Here is a 20,474-nt window from a genome sequence, read left to right on the forward strand (position 1 = left end):
TAGTTTCTAGTTCAGATGAATTTATTCAATAAATTACTGGCTGAGGGCTATTCTCTATCTCCTGATAGAGAAATTCATAAAGGACAGGCCTCCCCTCAAAGACCTGGCAGTCTAAAGGGGATACAGACAAGCGAACAGTTCTAGAACAAGTGAATAATTTTAGAACAACATCCTTCCAGGACATACACACTAGGGGAAAAGAAAAAAGTGTCCACTTTCCCCTGCTGATAGAGACAACACCACAAGGGAGATCGTTAACCCAATAATAATATAAAAAATAATAATAGCTAATATTTACAAAGAGCTTATGCAAGGAACTGCCTTAAGTGCATTGACTCATTTCATTCTTATAGCAATCCTATTGCAGGAGGTGCCATTATTATCACTACAGAACAGATGAGGAAACAAAGGCAGAAAGAGGTTACCTTGCCTTAGGCCACATAGTTAATGTGGCAGAAATGGGATTTAAACCCAGCCTATCTGCTGCCAGAAATATCGATATTCTATTTCATACCTCATATGGTTACCTTGACATTGAAAATAGTATTTTGGCCAATACTTCAGTGTAATTGTCCTACTGATGTTCGTTGGAAGATGTGGGTTTGAATCTGGATTCAGGTCAATGCCCAAAATAGAAAAAATATCTAGTTTATGGTTGAATCTAAGCTTTGCCCTCCTGAAAATCAGTCAAATGCTTCCTCTGGCTCTTTTGTTCCCAAGACTAGATGTACTGCCACAGAGATTCGGAGATTTTTAAGGAGAGCAGAGTGAAGTACCCCCAAAAACTTAGGTATCATAAATATCTGGTTCTAAACATATTTAATTTAAATATGAGGGTAATTAATATTTGGCTTACTTATTTTTAATAAAATGTTCTGATTTTATAGAAAAAAATATAATTGTATGGGAAATCGTGCTCGCTCCACTCTCTCTCAGTTAGCTGCTTCTAGGGAGGGAAGGCTGTTTGGACCAGGAGAGCAGATTCCTGAAACCCAAGAAATACTAGTAAGAAAGGCACTGAGGATTTCAGAAAAAGAAAGAAGAATTAGGCTTTATTGAGTGCCTTCTGTGAGCCAGGCAGTTTAGCCATAAGCATTACCTCATTTAATGCAGCAAGATAAGTACTATTGTCCTCTTTTCACAGATAAGAAAACTAACGCTAACCCTCCCATTGGCTGGGATCCAAGTCTGTTTGTCTTCAAGGTTCACGCCCTTTTCCACCAAACCAAATGTAAAGATATAGTCACTATTTTTCTATGTGTCTCAAAACCCGAGACAAGAATTTAAGTGTAAGTACTCTACCTGGAAAGTGATCACACAAAACAAGAGAGGGGAAGTAAGACTGGGAAGGGCAGGAAATCATCAAGGGTGTATTACAATATCAGCTCCCATTATCACATCCTCTCCGCGGGCTTTCTGATGAGGGGCCTCTGGGAGACTGTGTAGAGCATTCCCCAGAGTTTTGTTTTTTGTTTTTTACTGGAGGGGTTAGGAAGTTTGGGTTTTCATCCACCAACTTCCAGCCATTACTGGCTGAGGGCTGTTCCCAGGGCATCAACTCCTGGCATTTCTGGCTTGCCCCAGGAGAGGGCTGAAAGAAAATCCTCAGGCAGAGAATGACTGGGGCTTGCAGAAGGCAGCTGCCCCATGTATTGGAACTATCAGTGTGGAGGGAATACTGGTGGAGAACCAACAGCGTCACCTACAACCAGGTGTCCATTGGTGGAGCTGAGCAGTGATTCAGGCTCTCAAAACAAGAGTTTCTGTTTTAAATCACCCATTTTGCATTTCGGTTGGTGAAAAATTGACTGTTCTTGTTTTCTTATATAGCCTCATTATCTTTTGTGTTTATTTCAAGTGCTGCACATTGTTTTACTACTTTGTATTCCTTACAGTTTTAAGGAAATATCTTTTTCCTGTGTCCTAATTGCTGGGTTCCTCCATAGTTTACGTGACTCCATGTGGTCGGCAATGAACCCCAATGACCTTCTATAATCTCCCCTTGAGTTTGGGTGGGACCTGACCTGTGAATATGATGGGATGTCACTCCTGTGATTTTGTTACATTATATGGCAAAAAGGACTTTGCAGAGACAATTAAAGTCCCAAGCTGACCTTAAGAGAGAGATTATCTGGGTGGGCCTGACCCAATCACATGAGCCCTTTAAATCTGAGTCTAGAAGTCAGAGATTCAAGGCACAAGAAGTATTTGATGCACTGTTGCCGGCTTGAAGATGGAGGGGCCACATGGCAAGGAATACAGGGACATCTAGGATCTGAGAGTGGTCCCTGGATGACCATCGGCAAGGAGACAGAGACCTCAGTTCTGCAACTGCAAGAAACTAAATTTTGCCAACAAGAATTAGCTTGGAACATTTTTACCCAGTTTCCTTATGACCCAGCCCAGTTGACACCTTGATTTCAGCCTATGATCCCCTGAGCAGAGAACCCAGCCACAGGATGTTGGACTTCTGACCTGCAGAACTTGGAGCTAATAAATTGAGTTTGTTTTAAGCTACTGAGTTTGTGGAAGTTTGTTACACAGCAATAGATAATCAATACAGTCCCTATTGGAGTGATGGAACGCAATTGGGCTCCTAAGAATGAGAGCATGAGAATTAGTAGGGTCAGAAAGCAGTACTGAATTACATTTCTGAGAGCAAGTTTTGCCATCAGACATACCTGTGTTGTATCCTAGCCCTACCATCCAGCTGCGTGTACTCAGTTTCCAGTTTCCTCACCTATATATTTATCATAGTTCTTCCTTCATAGGTCTGTTTCATAGATTCATTGAGGGGTATTTAATAAATATTTGATCTTTTTGTATCATTATTTAACTTTCAGCTAGTATGGATTGGCTTCTCAGCTAGAAAGTAAGCTTCCTGTATGCAGAGCAATATGTCACGTAGTTTTTAAAATCCTTTATTAATTATTTGGTTAGATGAATCACGCTTTCACTGTCCTAGGATCTAAGATGATTATTCCAAACCTGTAGAGGTGTATTTACCCACATATCTATACTTGTCACACTGTTTCCTTTTTTACTGCCTGACAAATCATTTTGGGACATTTAGAGGAAAATATACTGACTCCTGCATGCTGAATTTGAAGAAAAGGAATGTGGTTTTGTTGTGGTCTCTATACTGTCTCCATAGGTCTATCCTTATCATCATCAACATGGATCATCAAAAATGTGAATAGATTTTAATGCCGTTTAACAGCTCTAGCAACAGACTCCTATAGAAAAATAAACTGAATGCTACAATAATGGAGAGATGTGCTTGGGAAATACAAGGTCCATTCAGTAATACTCTGATCTTAATAGGTAATTTTTTTTAAAAAGCTAGTTAATATGAAACACATACATTTTATTAAGAGGAAAAACAGAGGCTATTAGTCACTATTGGGCCAGTGGAATGGGTCCCACCAGGGCACCATTAGCTAGTTTTTCCTAGCCACCCTTTTTGGTATAGCCAGTAATGGCAAAATAATCCAAAGTAAAGCCATAAGTCATGCGTATACGGGGGTTCCAGATACAATTCCCTCACCATTTCCTGAGAAGGAGGCAAGATGGCCTGTTGGTGGGTGGGAAGAAAGGGCTTTGCTGCCTGTGACTGCCCAGGGCTTTTTGTCCCTCCCTACGATGCAGATACCATTTTTATGCTTTTGAGCCACTTCTGAATTATTGCCAGCCACCTACCAATTTCCCAAGCTGCCATCATGCTCCATAGCTTCCTCACTGAATTACCTCTTTGCTCTTGGCCATTGACATCTAAAGGGAAGTTTCTCTTGTTACTGTCACCTACAGCCTTGCCCAATCTCAATAGACTAACATTCAAGTGCAAGGGAAATTATTGAGTCATCTTGGCAGATATCTATGCAAACTATGAGAGGAAAACAATTTTTAAAAATTGAGAACTGGAACTAAAAAGAAATGCATATTTAATAGGGCATAATATGAGTTTCCGTAACACGAGTGTTACAGAAACTTAAAAATTCTATTTTAGGTACATCTGGTCTCACCACATGCACCGTGAATGAACCTGAATTAGATATTTATATGCAATTTGGGAGAAACAGCAAAAGCCAATCTTGAATCTATGGAACTCAGACGGAGGAGCTGACAATAATTTCCAAACCTGGTGGCAGTAGAATATGTGATAAATATAAAGAGCACCACTTTATTTGTATAGCACTGTTTATAATTTTGAAATTACATGTTTATTCTATATCTCCTCCATAAAACTCTAAGCTCCTCGAGCTCGCGGTCTATCCATATCTTACTCTTTACTTACCATGTGTCGCCAGTGCTTAGTACATAGTTGGCACTCAACAGATATTTATTGACTGACAACTCACTAGTTGATAGGCTTAGTCAATTAATACACTTTTAGAGTGTCGTATTCATTCTTACATTTGCATTATTTCACGTGCTTTTCAACTGAAAAAAGAACTGAGACAGGAAGTTCAAGAGACTTGCCCTAGACCATATGGTGAGAGATAGAGCCATGTTGAGGGCCTCTGGCTCTCAGACTACATAAGGTTACAGATACGAGCTCACTCTCTCACCTTCCTGTTTCTTTCTGATCTTAAGACTAGGACTTCCATCCAGTTAGAACTCAGTTTCTGTATGGCAAGTTGGGGTTATTAAGGTTTCTTTGGGAACTTCTGTATGCTGAACCCATCCTTCCCCATTTCCCTCAACAAAGCAGACTGGGAGTCTTTACTCCTATCTTTCCTGGTGTGGGCCAACCTTGGGGCTTGCTTTCTCCGGGTAACCAGAAGGATTATAAAGCAAAGTCTAAATGATTAAGACCACTAGAAACTGAACAGAAGTTCTGTGACTGTTTAGTTTGCATAATGTCCTACAAACAATTCCTGGAAGTTCCAACATCCTTGCCTTTTCTAGCCTAGGTTATTCAGCATGCTCAAATTTTCATATATATGATGGACTTTCTAAGACCATAATATTGCAACTAGACAGTTTTGAGTTTAGGCGGCACATAGGAAAGTGAATTAGCTCTGGAGGTACAATGACCTGGGTTTGAATCACAACACTCCCATTTAATTTCATCCCCACTTCACTGATTTGATATGCGGATTTCACGAGGCGAGGTCTATGAAGACAGTAAGTGGCAGCTATTATGATTCCCAACATTAGTCACAGCATGCTCACTCATTTTAATCCCAATCAGAAAAGAAGTTTCATTTGCAAAGTTCACACTTCAGGTTGGGAAATCTGAAGAGGGAGGGACACATCCCATCTGTAAAAGAAGCTTGCTTGCTGCTAATTTTAAAAAATATATTCTTTTACATACAGGTCTTCCTGGTTACAGAGCTGAGCTTCTCTGCCATTTGAAGAGCAGCCTCATTTCATCTCTGTCTTTAGAGACCCTCAGGAGGATCTTCCCTCCTGGGCCACAGGAAGCCTAAAAGCAGCCATTACAACATGTGCGGCTCGTGGGGCACGGCAGCTCAACGACAGTGCAATTTGGGCTTGTGGGGTAACAAGGATTTCTTAATGGACTATCCTGGTGAAAACACTGCCTTTTTCTCAGGGGTTACTTCCTCTAAATACAAAGTTTTCAAACAGGGAATAATGGGGAGAATAACAATGAATTGTGCTGCCTTAAAAGAAAGCTACAGTACATGAGTTTCATTTAGCAAATACTCATCAGGCTCCTACGATATACCAGACATTGTACTTTACTGATGGCTCATCAATAAAACTTTCAATCAAATGGAATTTTACCTTTGTGGATTCTTAGGTTGAGAAGATTATTTGGAAATCCTTGTAATCAATGTCTACAGTTAGTTGTAGCCTGCTAATCCTATATTAGTAAATCGAGAGCTGTATAGTTCTTCAAGGAAAAAAATTCTCCTTGGGATCAAAGTGAATCTAGTAAGACTAGGAAAAACGAGGCAGAGTTCAAGGCAAGTTCTACTCGTTATTGACAGTTTGGATCATTTTCCTTTCCCAAAACAGTCAGTGGTTGCCAAATTAAGTATTAACTCTTCGGCTGTACACTCAAGGTCCTAGTTTCCTAGCAAAGCTCCAGTTCTTCTCTGGAGACTTACCTCTGACATCTGCCCTTTACAATCCTACATTCCCATCAAAATAGACTGCTAACTGCTCTCCTCTATAAATGAGTTCTACTCACTAGGTAATTTTTGACAAATCTAGTTAATATAAAACATACATTTTATTAAAAGGAAAAACAGAGACTACTAGTCACTAATGAGTTAGTGGAATGGGTCCCACCAGGGCATCAATCCCTAACTTTGGAAGAGCCACCCTCTTCGATGTGGTCAGGAATGGCAAACACATCCAAAAAGAAGCTGGAAGTCAAGCTGATAACGGGGCTTTCAAGAACACAATTTCCTCACCATTTCTCGTGCTTTTGCCCACGCCATTTTCTCCATGTAGAATGTCTTTCTGTTTCATTTACATCCGGTAGATGCTTATTTTGGCCTTATATGCCTATATCTCATACCACCTTCCCTAAGAAGCCTTTCTTCATACCCTGCCCCACCTGATATAATTTACCCCTTCTTTGATTCCCTGCGGCTCTTCATTTAGAATGTTTTGTGGGACCCATCATATTTTGCTCTGTTTTGTATTTATTTCGGTATGTGTGTAGATTGTAAGTTTCTTGTTTCTCATCTTTGTATAATAATAGCAGTAGGAAATTTGTATACCATTTATAGGTTACAAACTTTCTTCCTACATAATCTTTTTTCTTTTTCCAGCATAGTACATTTAGGGGTTCACTAAATTGTTGAAGTGAGGCTGAAAGGACCCCTGGGTATTTAGAAAGCTCTGAACTCCCCAGTTCCATGGAGCCAGCACTTCTTAGTCACATTCATTATGGTGACTCATTGCCCATTTATTCCATCTGCTTGGGATGTTATCCACAAAAGAGATTTTCTCTGATGCAAAAATTTTGAAAAACATGGCACTGTAAGATTAATTCCCAACTTTTATAAACATACGCACATACTATGTATGTCTGTGTGTGTGTGCATGCACATGGCTTTATTGCTATTGTTGAGGTATAGGTTGATTGGTTGTTGTTTTTAATGTCTGCTCCAAGTTAAATGGTTGTCCCAGGGAGCTCCATCAACAAATAATAAAGAAATAAACTACAGAATCAGGTATAGCTGAGATCTTGAATATTCTGCAGAGGTTGAAATCCTCACAAACCATTGGTTTGCTTTTCCTAAGAAAGGGCATTTAGCTTGATGGCCTTTGATATCTTGTAGAACTCAGACTTTGTAAAGGCTTGCTCTTACCGCGCTGGAACCCCTGAGAAAGGAGAGCAGATTTCGACAGACCGGCAGCAGGATCAGCATGCAGTTGAAATTCAGACAGGCTGCAGGGGCCCTGGCCAAAGGAAGCGCTGCCTGGAAGAAGCAGGATTAGGGAGCAGGGTGACTCCTGTGAGCATAGAATAATCCCCCCACTTCTCCGGGGTTGCTGGTATGAGGCCCACACACCAGAGACATCAAGTTATTTGGAAAGGAAGGTCCTTCAGAGCCGAGTTTACCTTTAGGGCCTGCTAGGACCTTTTGTTTTAATCTGCCCCCTCTCCAACATTTTATTATGAAAATTGTCAAACTTAAAGAGAAGAATTTCACAATGAATACTTGCTTACCCATTTCCCAGATTTCACCTTTTACATTTTACTATGCTTGCTTTATCACATATCTATCTATCCTTCTATCCAACCATCAACTCATCTTATTTTTTGAGGCATTTCAAAGTAAGTTGCAGACATCAGCTAACTTCCCCCTAAATACTTAAGTGTGTGTATCATTAACTAGAGCTCAGTTTAGAAACTGGGCCTTTTTTATTTTATTTTATTTTTTTTCCTTTTTCTCCCCAAAGCCCCCCAGTACATAGTTGTATATTCTTTGTTGTGGGTCCTTCTAGTTGTGGCACGTGGGATGCTGCCTCAGCGTGGTTTGTTGAACAGTGCCATGTCCACGCCCAGGATTCGAACCAATGAAACACTGGGCTGCCTGCAACGGAGTGCGTGAACTTAACCACTCAGCCACGGGGCCAGCCCCCGAAACTGGGCCTTTTTAAGCAAGGTTTTCTTAGCACTTAGACTGACCTCAATAGTAACCTACGTTGGTATGATATAATGCTTTGGCATTATAATTGTTATCTTTGTAATGCCTAAAGAAGTTGCATATTTTGGAGGGGAAAAGCAAAGGGAAATCACCCTTCTGAATGTCAATCTAAGTTAACAAAAATTATAACAATGTGGTATAACTATATATTATAATTACTCATACATATGATTTATAATACACATTATAATTGGTATTATTAAACAATTCCTTCATGGTTTCAACATGATGCAACAAATGATTTCCTCTGGGGACAGCTGTAACTGTAATTATCTTCATTGTGTTGAGGAAGAACCCTGGCAGTTCGAGGAAACCGAGAATGCTAAAGAACTCAAGGAAAGTGGGCGGCCTTCACTCTGCTGGCCTGGTTAATGAATGTAACCCTCAGGCAAGTTCCTCAAAGGCTCTATATGTAGGGAGGGGCTTATTTTCTGAAGATCATTTTCTAACATGGCACTAGGAACAGGGCTTTCCATGCACAAAAATGGTGAGAATCAGATGATTTAGAGAATATGTCCCACATGCGTCATCCCTGGATCAATCTCTCCAAACTGGCCTTCCATTCCACAGTCAGTGTTAGATTTTTCCCTTAAGCTAAACAATGGCACAGTGGTTCTTTGGGAGGTGAAGGATGTTACTGGGGCCCTCTTTTGTTTGTCCCATACTGGAAGGCCTAAAGACTTATCCAGGGGTTTGCAATAGAGGCAATGAGGCTGATGGTGCTGTTTAGGTTGGTCAGAATATTTATTTAAAATGTTAAAAAGAATATGAACAAGAATCTCTGATTAGAAATGTGAGTCAGTCAATATTACATGAAATAAAACTTATACTTACCCCAAGAAGTTTTCGAGTGTAAAAGAACTGCTCTCTATTGTCATAAACCCGGTAGTACCATACAAAGAGGAAGGCATTCATGCCCAGCCACACCAGCTGCACAAACAGAAATAGTTGCATGAAGTTTTCATGTTTTAACAGGTACGTTTCACACAAGTTGGAGTCAGACCAGAGTCAGGACTTCCCCGATTCCAGCCTTCAACAAAGGTGGTTACAAAGCTGTGTGTAAACAGCTTAGAACCAGCTCTTTCCTACAACAGTGTCACTACACTTCTCTGTAATTAACCTTTCTACCCTGTGTTATTCCCCACGATTGTTTTACTACATGGCCAGTACGCCAAATTGTTATCAGTCTCTTTCCTCTCCTTTCTTTCTCTTCCTCTTTTCTTCTTAACCTTAGATAGATAGATAGATGATAGCAGATGATTCTTCTTAGAAAGAGAAGAGAAAGGAATATGTTACTATGCTGTCCCCCACTCTAGTAGGACACTGTGTTCTACTCTCACAGGCGCCAGTCACCTCCCTCCACCACACAGCTTCCACCCCAGCTAGTGGGAGTCTCATCAGCTAAAGTGTCAAGCCTTTAATGCTGTTTAGTAAGTTTTGCTTAACTTTTGAAGAAGAGGATAGTGAGCATGAATGAGGGGGTGAGGGGCATGGGACTTTTTAAAAAAGAGACCCTTCTACATTGTGACTTCTCATTTCATCCCAAGCACTGACTGCATCAAGCGGTGACACTGCCCAATCTTCTACCTTCGGCTCCATAGTGATCTTTTGTAACTGTGCTTTGAAGCTATGAAATGTCCGTAGACACTTGAGAACAGTCTCTCTTTATAAAGAAGAAGGTGCTAAAACAACTTCTCCATTTCCTAACCTTGTCATTCTTACTCTTGCTTTCCAAGCCGTGTCTTTACTTTCAAGTATATGAGGGTATAATTTAGAAAGAGGTCATTTCCTGGGAAAAGTTGTGGTAGGAGCAAAAAGTATAATTGGAATTTGTTTTCTATAGGAGTAATCTGTTCTTAAAATGGTGATAAGAAATCAAGTTAAGAGCTCTGAGTCCTCAGAAGAATTCTATTTTGCATTAGAATGTTGGTTTGGCATATTTTTTTTTTTTAAGGTATGCTTTTTGGTGAGGAAGATTGGCCCTGAGCTAACATCCGTTGCCAATCTTCTTTCTTTTTTTTTCTCTCCAAAGCCCCAGTACACAGTTGTATATCCTGGCTGTAGGTCATACTAGTTCTTCCATGTAGGATGCCACCACAGCATGGCTTGATGAGTGGTGTGTAGGTCCGTGCCCAGGATCTGAACCTGCGAACCCCATGCCGCCAAAGCGGAGCACGTGAACTTAACCACTCGGACACAGGGCCAGCCCCGGCATATTTTTTTTTAATGGCAAAATATTTTTGTTTTTATTTTATTTGTGTCACTAACTTCTCTCTACCTCTAAAACCCAAAGACTCGATATTTACTTTATGATAAATTCTTTCAAAAGTTCCACTCATAAGTGTTCTTTTTAACATCTGTATAATGCTTTCATTGGCTATTTGGAAGGCTATTTTTATATCACATTTCTATCTTCCCAATTTTCCATGATTGCTTTGCTGAGACCACCATATTAAAATAATAGTTGATCTTTGTTATGTTAACAACTAAAGAAACTAACGTGTCTATTTGAAAATTAGCCATCTCTTTACTTACAAAAATTCTTCCTTAGGATAGATAATGTTGATATATATATAATTATATTATATATCATATATACACTTTAAATATGAGTCTAGATATCTCATTTCAATTCCCTTCCCTTGAATGTTTATAAACCTCATGAATAACTCAAGTTTACCTCAGAGAAAAAAGGATACTTTTCTTAAAAAGAAAGTTGAGAACTTCAATTATATTTGGTGTAATTACTGAAATAATTACTGAAATAAAGGCCAATTTCTCATACAGGAGCCAGTCTTGTTATTTGGAAAATAGTATAAAATGTCAATTGCCCATTTTTAAGTGGTATAAACACATAAAAAGTGGAGAAATTTGCCTTTGTAAACATTAATAAACAACTCAGACTCAGGGATCAATAGCATGAAATGTCTTCTACTCCTTCTGTGAAATGCTGGCTAATTTAGTACTCTTAAAAATTCAAGAAATAAACTAGGTGAAGTGAGCTCCCCGATCCATCCTTTCCATTAATAAGTTTGGAAGAAGGGACTCAGTCTGCTAGCAGATAGATGTATGTTCACACAGTAAATCAGTTTCGATGCAATTTCTCAAACAAACAAAACAAATAGACAAACAAAAAAGTCTTCCTCTATTTTAGTTCGTAAAAGAACCCAGACAAGTCAGAGAATTCATAATTGATTCCTCATTGGTACTTACAATGACAAAGATGGAGAGTCCCTCATTCACAACCCAGTTCCCCATGGTGGCAGAGGAGCAGTGTCTTGTGTCTGCCTTTCTTCTCTGCTATGCTGCTTCTTCCCATGAGGAAATGAAAACAGCAGCCTTGGGGCAATCTGTTTCCTTTTATATTATCAGAAATTAGCTAATCATTGGTCAACTGAAAAGCTTGTTTCCATAACAAATTTAAATCTCTAAACCACAAAAACTACAGAAAAAAAGGTCTGTAATGATCCAATCACAACTAAACATAGAGGGAAATGAAACCTATTTCTACAATTGAGAGACAAGTAAGAGTGCAATAATGAGATGTTCTTTACGCAGCGAATTAACTTTTTGACTTATCAGTTATCAAGTAGCAATTTTTACAAAGTCACCCAACTAGCCATGATTTCGTGCTGGGTAAAAAATATGAAGTAGGTGTGATATCTTTTGACAGGCTGGAGCAGCATTTACAGTCTTGTTGAGAAAAATAATAGTGATGGTTGATATTTACAGAAGGCTTACATTGTGCCAATTTTCTAAGCTATGTATGTGTGTATGTGTATACGCATGTACACACACACACACATATATATGTATATATGAGTTAGTACATAAGTACGTGTGTACATACACACCAAGACACACATACACACACATATATATGTATATATGAGTTAATACATAAGTACGTGTGTACATACACACCAAGACACACATACACACATATATTTATATAAATTCAGTAGATAAATAAATTCATTTGATTCTAACAAATCAACCCCTGTAAAGTAGTTTCCATTATTATTATTACATTTATAGATGAGGGAACTGAGAACCAGAGCAATTAAGTTACTTGGCCAAGGTCATGCAATTAGGAAACTGAAGTCGGGATTTGAAACTCAAGCATTTTGGCTATACTTTTAACCATGATACCAGAAAAAAAGCCTAACTGTGCCAGTCCCATCCAAAATCACTCCAAATAGAACTGCAGGAAGTGAAAATAGATCAAACGTATCAAAATGTTTGCATGACTATAGTATTCCCAGGCAGACATGACATCCTCTAGGCTAGATATGTAAACAGGGTCAGAACAAAGGTATGTCAGATGTAGTAGATGCGAAAAGCCAGATTTAGCATTTTTCTCATGACTACTACCCAGTCTTCAGGACATGAAAGAGACAGGAGGGTAGATCTATGAGATCAAAGTTGACATTGCACAAGGGTGGTTGTACTACAGCTACAGTCAACAGAGAGGGAAAAGAAGAAATTGGAGGACAAAAGAGAACCAGGGAAAAGAAAGAGAAGGAGAGGCATGAACTCTTTGGGGTTGTTGTCTATGAACCACCTGAGACAGCCTCCAGAATTCTGACAATTAATAAAGTAATATTATTTTTCTCTTTTTAACCCTTAAGGAAAGGTACTCAACTGTGACCTTCTCCATTGCTCTCGGATCACGTGTAACTCACATAAAGGGTAGTCGGCTTTGTGGTTCCATTACACACAGATGAATTCAAAGAAACACAGACAATCAAAACATGTGCCAGTTATTTGCCTCTTTGCTCTGAGATCTAATCCCCACCCTTTCCCTGCTGTGCTCTGTTTCAGAGAGAATTGTATTTGCCAGGATCCTTGGCCCTCAGGCTTCTGGTATGTTCAGCCAAATTGGAAGATGAGTAGCTGGGATGAAGCCAGAGTGTTTCTTCCCCCAGCTTTCTGCACCAGGTGGCATCCCTGAAGTGGCTGCATTTCCACTGAGGCTCCAGCCCCTACCAGTTAGCCCTTCCCTCTGTAGCACGAGCTCCTGCTGGCCATGATCACTGCAGTTCCAGCTCCTGCCAGATGGCCTTGGCTTCTGGGCTTGCGTCACACCACCTCCTCCTAGTTTCCCTCTAACCCTGAGGGTGGCAACCACTTCCTGCAGTTGTTAATCTTTACGTTGCCTCTTGCACCCATGTTGGGATTCTCTGCTTTCCCGTCGCCCATGTAACCAATTCCCGGTATGAAATTCCCTCCATTGAAATATCGTGATTTCTGTTTTTCTGACTGGATTTGCCTGATACAAAAAGTAATTCAGATATCTACTCATTTTCTCATGTAATTAAAGAAGTGAGGCATATATGTCTAATGAGGAATAAAGCACCTTAAAAATTTGCTCTTCCTATTTCTGTCACTCTCACACTCCTCCAGAGGGATGACTACTGCTCCATGAAGCTCTTTGTAACCTATCAAAGAATTCTCCTTTCCACTTCTCTCCCCTTTTCTCTTTCCCAGCCTACTGGTTCATCTTCTCTTATCCTATGCAAATCTTCAAGTTTCTCCCACATTTTTTCATCTACCTCCGGATGCCTGTGCTCTGCTGGGGAAGCAATGGGAAGGGGACCGTGAAAACTCATATACTAGGAAACAATGTTCCTTATTTCATATAAACCTGTTTTTTGAATATTTTCCAACTCTCTTCCCCTCTCTCCACAATTTGAGAAGAAAATTTTTAAAAGAAAGAATATTTTCCATGGGTAATCAACCATTCCGTCCTATTGTTTTTTTCCTCCTTTACAAAATTAATCACAGGGCTGTGAGTAGAGATTTCTTGAGAGCCTTAAGAACCTCAATCAGTTTCACAGCAGGAGGAAGAGAGAGCAGTTGCAATGAAGAGTAAAATCTTTCTTTTATGGAAAGTAACTTTCCTTTTGAGAACACCGTTCAAGTAAATTGTAATGTGTGCTGCTCTTGGAAAGACAGGAAGATAGTTTCATAAAGAAGCAGCAGGTATTGGTTAGCTGGTATTGACTGGACATGGAGAATGAAAGAAAGTTGAACCTCTATGCATTAGCTAATAGCTTATCTTCTTCTAGCCACTTTGGTTTCCATTGTCTCCTAAGCTGTTAGTGTCAAACTGGACTGTAGTGAATGTAAGGGAGTGCTCACCACTCCCAGTAGGCAGTAGTGACCAATACTCTCAGGCTTATGATTGAAATCCTAGACACTTCTGACTGAGAAAAAAAGAGAGAAGCAAACTCAAGTCTCCAGGAAATGCCCTGACTGTGCATCCTGAGTATGATTCTTTCACGATAACTCAAATTTAAAAATTAGGCTCTTAATTTATCCCAAGAAGGATGTGTGAAATTTCTAAAGAAAGGGAGGTGTGTTACCACACCAAGATTCCCAAGGAATTTTGTCCCTGGTGATAATGAAAAATGGATTTCTGTTCATTTTATCTCAGCTGTGCTTGCTGCTCTTTCCAGAACTGCCATACTCCCACGCTATATGCTTCTATGAGTTATGTGGCCCCACTTTCCTTGCCTAAGGATGACCAATGAGAGCACCTCATCCCCCTGGACACAGTGATTATCCAGGTGTGGGCACTTGACCGAAACAAAGCCAATTCATCATTTGCATGAGGAGGGAGTTTTTAGGGACTCTGGAGGAGAGGGTGAGCTTTTCTCTCCTTGTGAATGATGTATGCCTGCTGCTGCCATAGACTATCTCTACTGCCTTATGCTAAGAAGCTGCATAAGAATTATGCCTACACAAACAAAATCAGATCAGCAGCTGGGGAAGGACAGAGAGGTTTGGAGACAAATAAGATGATGATGTTTGAATTCTTGGGTCTGATCTGCCTGAAACACTTGGACATCTCAGTTATTCTTGCAGATTGGGTTTACCGGGAAGTAGACTCTGAGGTGGAGATTCGTGTTCAGGAGTTTTACTAGAGAGTGCCCTTGGAGGAAAACATCCTTGGAAAGGAAGAAAAGACAAGAAAGCGGGAGTGGGCAGAAGGAGAAGTTGAATTACCATGTGGTCACAATGAGGTCTCAACAATCCTGTGGGGAGATCTGAAGCTGAGATGACTCTGAATGGTCATGGGCAAGATGGTTCTCTTCAATAAAACAATCCCTGTATGTGCTGACAGTGGGGGAGTAAGTCCTTCATTCTGGAAGTTCAACCTGGTCACCACAATATAGTATCCAACCCAGTTACACAAGTCATAAATTCCCACCACTATCACTTCCTGCTGTACAAAAAAACCAGTTTGAGTTGGCTTTCTCCCACTTATTCTAGAGGGATTCGTACTAAAGCATAGTGTAATGAAATCTACTTTTATTCCATAACTGCAGTCTCAAAGGTTAGTGAAAGTTGAATAAGGCTGCCAGAATGTTCCATCTCCTATTAGAAAGAGAAAATAAAGTCAAAGAAGAGACATTCATGGAGGAAGGGGTAATTTAGTTATGCAGGTGATTAAAGGCATTAAAACATGATTTTACCTGGTATTTCATTTAATAGAAAGTGAAGATTTAAAATTTAATTCTTTATGTTAAATGTGATTTGCATGTGTTAATTCATCAGAATAAGGAAGAAAATGAGAAAAGCTTACATATTTTCCCTCACTAGTCGTTGATTTGAATTTAAAACTTTCCAGTATGCCTCCTGTATAAATTGGCTATTTTCTTTTTTTTCTTGAAAAAAATCTGTTTTTACAGAATTACCTTGGTCTTAACAACAGCTAACATTTGTGAAGCTTTTTATACATGCCAAGTGCCTTATGTGTTTTATCTCATTTACTTTTTAAAACCACCTTAAAAGATGTGTAAAATTATCATCTCTTTGTGGTAGGATGGCTATTGGCCCCCCAAAGATGTCCAGGTACTTATCCACGAAACCTGTGAATATATTACCTTACATGGTTAAAAAGACTTTGCAGATGTGATTAAATTAAAGAATCTGAGATGAGGAGATTATCATGGATTATTCTGGAAGGGCCCAATGTAATCACAAGGGTTCTTATTAGAGGGAGGCAGGACGCTCAGAGGCATAAAGAGAGGATATGAGGAATGAAGCAGAGATTAGAAAGGAGAGAAGATGCTATGCTGCTGACTTTAAAGATGGAGGAAGAGGCCGTGAGCAAAGGAATGCAAGAATCTGTAAAAAGCAAAGAAATGGATTCTCTTCTAGAGCCTCCAGGAGAAATGAAGACCTACTGACAAAATTAGATTTCAGCCCAGTGAAATTGATCCCAAACCTCTGACCTCCAGAACTGTAAGGAAATAAATTTGTCAGTTTGTGACAATTTGTCACAGCAGCCATAGGAAACTCATACACCGTTTTACACATGAGAGATAAGAACTTCAGGGAGATAAAGTAGCTTGCCCACAGTCACATGGCTACTTGATCCCAGAGCTGAGATTTGAATTTGGGGAATCTGATGTATCACTACTTATTTGAAACACCAGAGCCATTTTGTAAAGCTAGAGCTTCACTGTAAATAATAAAATCATTTCATGAGCATTGGCTGCCATCCCAAGGCCCCGGGATTGAACTCTGCTATCCTACTCTTGGCTTGCAACACCTAATATAACTCTTCCTCACAGGACTGATCAGAATAGCCCTTGATTTCCAGTTTCCTTCTGACTGTCTAGATGTTGCTGACAGTTTCCTGCAATAACCACATGCGTGCGGAACCAGCTCAGCCCTGGAGGCCTGAAGAAGTTTGTTGAGCAACAAATGTTAGGTCAATACAACCAGTTTCTGCATATTTCACCTGGACCTGAAGGAGGAAGGCTCCGTCTCGGTGTCTCCTCCATCACTTTTCCTTGCCCCAGGATGTATCTGCACTCTCATAGTCCCACCTTGGGCAGTTAGCAAAGGCTCATCCTGGTAAAGATGTTAACCAGTAACTTAACAGCCGGCCAGGCAAGTGTTTCAAGTGTTAGCTCTTCTAGACATACCGGCATTATAATAGGATTCTCTCCAAGAGAAAAGGCACATTCATTTCACATGACCCTGAGGTCTATCTCCCTTGATACTTTCAGCAAATAATGTTTGGCCTAACAAACCTAATAGGGTCTGACTGCTTGCTAGTGAGAAATTGAAGATGTTTCATGTAAACACAAGTAGTTGCATGCAAAATTCTGTTAACATACATAACCACGGTAAAATTACCAAAATTAGGAAAGATAACATGAACACAATATTATTATCTCATCTACAGTTTATATTCAGAGTTTACCAACTATTCTAATTATGTCCTTTTGTGATTTTCTCTTTTGTTCTGCTCTAGGAACCAGTCTAAGATCATGCATGGAATCTAGTTGCCACATATCTTTGGTCTGCTTTAATCTGGACCAGTTCCTCAGCCTTTATTTTCTTTCATGACGTTGGCATGTTTGAAGAACATGGATTGGTTATTTTGTAGGATGTCCCTCATTCGAGGTGTGTCTGATATTTGTTCATGACTATGCATGAACAAACGCATATGTTCAGGTTATGCATTTTTGGCAGGAATATCCTGGAAGTGATGTGTGTCCTTCTCAGTGCATAATATCAGGAGGCATATGATGTTGGTTTGTCATATTACTGGTAACGGCCTTGCTCTTAGGAAATACACACAGACGTGTTTAAGAGTAAACGTAGGCAACCTATTTTCAAATGGTTCAGAAAAAAATAATATGGAGAGGAAGTGGCGATGTAAATATGACAGAATGCTAATAGTTGATAAATCTGGGTCAAGAGCACATCGGATTTCTTTGTACTATCCTGGTAACTCTTCTGCATGCTTTAAATTATTTTAAAATAAAAAACGTTTTAAAAAATCTGACATATTAGAAGCTGTTTTCAGTGTGGCAATTTGGGGCATAATTAGTTTGGGGAGATGATGCTCTTTTGTTAAGGAAGACACTTTGACGGGCTTTTTGGTGATTCAAAGACACTGTGTGGTCTAGAGGTTAGAGGTTGAGTCAGGGAAGAGCTAAACTACTGAGCACAATGAAATGAAAGGGGGATGTCCTTGGGTGGAGAAACTTACGATGTTACCTGATTTGAGAATTGCACTGGAGGTTGTGGAAGAGGATGTCAAGGTGGACAGAAATGGTTCTCGCAGGTATGAGGAATAGACCCCAGAATAGGACAGAATGTCTGGCCCAAGAGAGGACATGGCCAGTGAGGGGCTCTCCTGCTCATGGTTATGATCTTAGAGAACAGAGATACATGATAATGATTGCTACTTTTCCCTTTCCTATAGTGTAATTCCCTTGTGTTGTTTGTATGTCTTCACTAAAGCTGATTAACCTGCAAAACACAGTATCAACCTTGAATTAATGATCATCTTGGAGGATAAGTCAGAAGCTGACTACAGGCTGAAGTAGACTAGAGGGGGCCAAGGCAGCAGGGAGAAGTAATGACAAGATGATCAGAGGTAGCCCCGAGGAATAGCAAGAGACGACCAAGAGATCAACATCTGAAATTCCCCAGAAATGTTCGGGAAAAGACACTGAACTTCTAAGCGTTTTCTGGGGTTTGAATTGTAGTGATTTGGACACTAAAGAGAAGAAGATTGCAGAACCCCGGAGAACTTGATTATAAACAGGAAAGCAGAGTTCATATGCCACATATGCAATCACATACAATGAATGGTAAAAAAACAAAATATCTTCCAATGATTTATTCAAGTCCAAAGGAGAGAGTCAGCGTGCCCACCTTTTGTTGCAACAGGAGTTGCAATAACTATTCTCATTAGGAGAATAATTTCTGCTTTAGCAGGGAAAGTCATCCATTGCAGATGAGGTGGATCAAGAATGAGAATTTTCTTGTGTGTACTTTCAAACTTTGTTAATTTAGGGACCATGTGTAAAAACAATAAAGCAGATAATGAATATTTTATTTCAGTACAATGAGATTATTAATTTTTGGTCATTGTGAGATTTACTGAACTGCTTTCTTGAGACTGAGATCTCAGGAATCAAGGAAGTCTTAGAAACTCGACTAACAAGAGTTCAGATCGTAAGGTTTTATTTTCTCACTAACCGTGTGAAGACATCTGCACACACTGAACTTGAAACTACAGGCTAAAAATGTGAATAGCACTTTCAGTTCAAGGAAGTGAAGCTATTCAGATTCAAACCAGACCTTTATATAATTCAAAGACCACACTCGTTTCCCTTGCTAAACTTCTCTGGGCTCAATGGATTAACAACTTTGAACAAAGGCCAACATTTTGGTGGAAATGAAACCACAATTTTAAAAAAGATTTGATGACTATGAATGACATTTAAAATGTCTTCGGTTGCCTTTGAAATTTAAATATCTATATCTAGGGGGCTGGCCCAGTGGTGCAGCGGTTAAGGGGACACGTTCCTCTTCGGTGGCCCAGAGTTCGCCAGTTCGGATCCCAGGTGCGGACATGGCACTGCTTGGCAAGCCATGCTGTGGTAGGCGTCCCACATAGAAAGTAGAGGAAGATGGGCACGGATGTTAGCTCAGGGCCAGGCTTCCTCAGCAAAAAGAGGAGGATTGGCAGCAGTTAGCTCAGGGCTAATCTTCCTCAAAATAAATAAATAAATACCTATATCTATACATAATTGAATAAATATCAGTCCTGTCAGTGTGATTCAGTTTTAAAAGTACTGATTGGGCTTAAAAATCAAAGATGCCTATCAAAACTGACAAAGTGTCCATGGAAATATGGTACATATATGACTATAGATGCCAAAACTCTCACAAAATATCTAGCAATATGGTCCTATGATAAGCAATGCTTGGGTCTCAGGTGATTGCTATCATTAATGCAGTAGCTGAAATCGAAGAGGGACCTTGAGCAATGGAAGCCCACAGTCAAAATGAGGGACTCTGGATGTAGCCACTCTACATTTCCCCGGGATATTTTAGTCTGTTAAACATCAGCATAGCAGGCGTTGTTTACAACTACTCCAAAGATTTTCTCAACTCACGTCTCCTCTGCTGCCTCCCAATATAGAGAATGAAAAAACAAATACCAGGTCTCCCAAACTTCACAAACTTCCTTGCAACTAGCCTTTAAAAAAATCTTCCAGGGGAACGGGAAGCATTACTGGGAAAGCTTTTATTTTACCGGAAAAATAATAATAGAAATAAAGTCAGGGATGATAGCGGAAATGGTGGTGTTATGGACTGAACTGTGTCCCTCCAAAAGTCACATGCACAAGCCCTAACCCCCACTGTGACATATTTGGAGATGGGGGCTTTAAGGAGGTAATTAAGGTTAAATGAGGTCATAAGGGTGGGGCCCTAATCTGATAGGATTTTCTTTCTTTCTTTCTTTCTTTCTTTCTTTCTTTCTTTCTTTCTTTCTTTCTTTCTTTCTTTCTTTCT

At 39.8% G+C, this 20,474-nt stretch overlaps 1 protein-coding gene across 1 annotated transcript in view; it reads right to left on the reverse strand.

The window, feature by feature from the left end:
• Positions 1 to 11,444, reverse strand: part of LOC124246141 (cytochrome b-245 heavy chain) — a 33,335-nt gene extending 21,891 nt beyond the window's left edge. Inside the window, exons 1-3 of the mRNA XM_046674100.1 lie at positions 11,349 to 11,444; positions 8,970 to 9,065; positions 7,293 to 7,403 (exon numbers count right to left, since the gene is read on the reverse strand). Coding sequence (XP_046530056.1) covers positions 7,293 to 7,403; positions 8,970 to 9,065; positions 11,349 to 11,393 — 252 coding nt within the window. The 5' untranslated portion in view covers positions 11,394 to 11,444. The remainder of the gene's footprint in view (positions 1 to 7,292; positions 7,404 to 8,969; positions 9,066 to 11,348) is intronic.
• Between the last annotated feature and the right edge of the window lie 9,030 nt (positions 11,445 to 20,474).

Source organism: Equus quagga, chromosome 10 (genome assembly GCF_021613505.1).
Source record: "Equus quagga isolate Etosha38 chromosome 10, UCLA_HA_Equagga_1.0, whole genome shotgun sequence".
Classification (NCBI taxonomy): Eukaryota; Metazoa; Chordata; class Mammalia; order Perissodactyla; family Equidae; genus Equus; species Equus quagga.